The following is a 3,530-nucleotide window of genomic DNA, read 5'->3' on the forward strand; positions in this document are numbered from 1 at the left end:
AAAATTTACCATTTAAAGTTTTAACACAAATTAAAAAAATATAATAAGATGTATTTTATAAGTGTTGTTTCTTTATTATGACTAATAAAAACTAAAATAAATATAAAAATATTTTAAAAATAAAACATTATATATGTATATTTTTAGTAAATTATAGAACAATTTAAAGAGTTCAAACCATAAATCAAACTAACTAAAAAAATTAAATTAAAAAACTGATTAAATTACCTAATAATATAAAAATAATTAACCATTTAATTTGATTTGATTTTAACTGAACGGTTTGCACGATTTCACGGTTTTGTTTTTTACACCCTACCCTACTTTTTTCAACTATACGTTACAGAAAGGAAAGGGAAATAAAAATTTAAAACCAGTAAATCACAAGCAAAACTTCAAAAAAAGGGAAACCAATAAATGAGAAATGGCAAAATCAGAAAAAGGAAAAACAAAAGCGAAAAATCTACGCCCCCTCGTTCCCACCCACCCAAAATCCCTCACAACACAGCAGGGATAATATAGCCAAACTCCTTTTAACTTTCTCTCTCTCTCTGTAAAAAAACCCATTTTCTCTCTCTAAAAAATACCAACCCAAAACCCCTTCCTTCTCTCTCTTTCTCTCTCTATATTCCTGAAATGGAGTCCCTGGATTCGGAGCCGTGTTTCGTGGACGAGCTGTTGAACTTCTCGTCGGACATGGACGAGGAAGACGACAACAAACCAAGGAAAGCCCTAGCCTCCTCGCTCAGGCCCAATGGGCTTCTGGGCCCGGCCGGCGATTCCGTACGGCCCTTCCATGTAAGTCTCGCGTTGTGTTTCCTTGTTTTCTTTCCTTTCGGGAGAGACCGAGTTTTGTTTGGTGGCGACTCGGCCGAGTCTTCGCAGGGTTTTTGCCTTTTTTGGCTCGGAAACGAGTCGACTCGGTTAGGTAGAGCAAATATTCCGCCCGCCCGAGTCGACTCGACTCGGTCGATTTTACGACTCGGGCGATTTTACGGAGGTGGGGGACACGATACTAATGAAGATTGGGTGGTTTCTGAATGATTATTTTGATAACGGGAAGCAAAAACATCTTCACAAAGACGGTTTTATCCCTGGAGACCCTGTTAATGAGCGGGGTAGCTACTGGACAAAACCGGAATTAGACGTCCTTATTGTTGGACCCGTTTATTATAAATAATTATTGCCCACTTGCAAGTTGTGACTTTTTTTGTGATCGTGAGCTGTTCTTCACTAAATGCAAAAGTTAATAAATTCCCTTATTTAAAGAACATTCATTAAAAAGTTCCGCTCAATAAAATTTAATTACGAAAAGACAATATTATCCATATGGAAATATTCGCACATCCTTGTCCGAACGCCTGCTCAAGTTTGGCACTTTGTCTAGTTTTACGCTTACTGGATCAACTCGTTAAGCGCGGCGCGTCGGACTGAGTTACTGGCTCACTCGTTCTTTTTTTGTTTTTTTTGTTTTTTTTGAGCAGGAATTGGTAGAGGAAGAGCTGGAATGGATATCGAACAAGGACGCTTTCCCGGCAGTGGAGTCATTCGTGGGCATTCTCCCCGACAACCCGAGCGGTGCCATCCTGAAGCACCATAGCCCGGTATCGGTGCTCGACGGAGGCAGTGGGGGCAGCAGCACCATTAGCTGCAACAGCAATAGTAATTGCAGCAACAGCAGCAGCAGCATTGCTACTCTCACGAGCTGCTTCAGCAGCCTGAAGGCGCCGCGGCGGGCGCGCAGCAAGCGACGCTGCAGGCGCCGCGGTGGGGACATTACTGGCCGGCAACTATGTTGGAGCCAAGCTAACAATAATAACAACAACGAAAGTTTCACTGGCTATGAGAAAGCGACAAGGAAGACGACGACGATGACGACGACGATAATTGGGAGGAAGTGCCAGCATTGCGGGGCGGATAAGACCCCGCAATGGCGGGCTGGGCCTTACGGGCCTAAAACTCTCTGTAATGCTTGTGGTGTGAGATATAAATCCGGGAGGCTTGTGTCAGAGTATCGTCCGGCTAGCAGCCCGACTTTCTCAAGCGAGTTACATTCAAATTCGCACCGGAAGATATTGGAGATGAGGAGGACGAAGCAGATGATGGGGATGGTGGTGAAACATCCTCTGGAGTCTGGATAATGTGTGGAGTTCTTTGGTGAGTTAGTGGTTTTTTTTTCTTTTTTTTTTTTTTTTTAATTTTGTTTCCCATTTTTTAGCTAGCATAGTTAGGGTTAGTTAGTGTGTTCTTTGTAATGGAGGGATTAGATGGTTATTGGTTAGTGCAGTTCTTTGTTATGATCATGGAAAGAAAATATATTAGTAGGTGAGTTTTGACATTAGTGTGCTTGGTGGTCATGCTGTCTAGACTAGGAAAAAAAAGTGTTTTTTTTTTTTTTTTTTTCTTTTTTTCAATTTGGGTTTTAACCAAATTTACTTCTTTGCTTAAATTAAAGCTTGAATTTGGAGATGATTGATTTTGGTGAGTATTTGGGTTAACGGGTTTCCATCATTTTTGCCTTGTAGATTTATTTGATTGAGAGAATTCTTTGTTTTTATGATCTTTTTTAACTAACTTAGCTATAGACTAGTGGAGATATAAATGTACTCATTGCAGTTTAGCATTTTGTGTTTGAAAGTCTCTCTCTTTTTTTTTTTTTTTTTTTTTTTTTTTTTTTTTGAAGTTCTTTAAGCACAATGATGTGGTGGTGTTCACGTATTGTAAATTTCTTTTACGTCCAGGGGAATGATTATCTTTTTCTAAATTTAAATCATTCATAAATCACTTTCTTGCTTGTGGATATTTCCTTGTAGATGTTAAATTTTATGGCTGTTTAGTTAATGTATTTAAATTTATAATTTTGATTTTGTTATAACTGTTTTCCTTTATAAAAAATTTAAATAAAAATATTTCTGTCAATAATTCTCTCATAAAATTCTAGTTAATGAATTAGAATTACTGATTTAAATATATAAACTAAACAGGTCCTCCGGTTCTCTCTACTTAATTAGAAGGTTCAAACGTATGCGCAAACTGTTATTTTTGACTTGATTGTCAGATCTGTACGACCATAAAAACTACTTATGAAGCAGGTTTTTAGCCAACTTGTGGACAGACTCTTTTAAAAACTGGACCTAAATTGAGCATTCCTTTAAGCCACTAGGACCTAAAGTGAATTTTAAATGGATGACCCTCTCATTTAATGAAACTCTTCTGATTTCCCAAATGTCCTTTGTCCCTAAAAACAAAAAATTGAAATATCAGGGGTGAAGAAAAAAACTCTCAAAAACGTACAAATTTCCTCTCGTCCTAAGCTAACTGCACCGTCCAAAGGCAAACGTTGGCGCTGCTCCTTACCGTCAGAGATGCCCCTTGCCGACGTTCATTGTCAGCGGCATACATTTCGTTCATACTCTGGTGTTGATTTTGGCATTAAGGAGAGGAAGCTCCAAGCTTGGTAAAATTTTTGAATCCTCTCTTCTTTTTTTTTTTTTTTTTTTTTTTTTTTTTTTTAAATTTTTTTTTAATTT

At 38.0% G+C, this 3,530-nt stretch overlaps 1 protein-coding gene across 3 annotated transcripts in view; it reads left to right on the top strand.

Annotated features, from left to right (window-relative positions):
• Positions 1–425: 425 nt before the first annotated feature.
• The window catches only part of LOC21407667 (GATA transcription factor 1), a 3,736-nt gene continuing 631 nt past the window's right edge, over positions 426–3,530 (top strand). The window contains exons 1-3 of one of the 3 annotated variants that reach the window (XM_024166002.1): positions 426–798; positions 1,485–2,157; positions 2,985–3,003. In XM_024166002.1, coding sequence (XP_024021770.1) covers positions 637–798; positions 1,485–2,141 — 819 coding nt within the window. In that variant the 5' untranslated portion in view covers positions 426–636 and the 3' untranslated portion in view covers positions 2,142–2,157; positions 2,985–3,003. Of the gene's footprint in view, positions 799–1,484; positions 2,504–2,984; positions 3,004–3,530 lie in introns of those variants that run through there. The other 2 variants (XM_024166001.1, XM_024166000.1) reach the window with 2 other exon arrangements.

Source organism: Morus notabilis, unplaced genomic scaffold, assembly GCF_000414095.1.
Source record: "Morus notabilis unplaced genomic scaffold, ASM41409v2 Scaffold203, whole genome shotgun sequence".
Classification (NCBI taxonomy): Eukaryota; Viridiplantae; Streptophyta; class Magnoliopsida; order Rosales; family Moraceae; genus Morus; species Morus notabilis.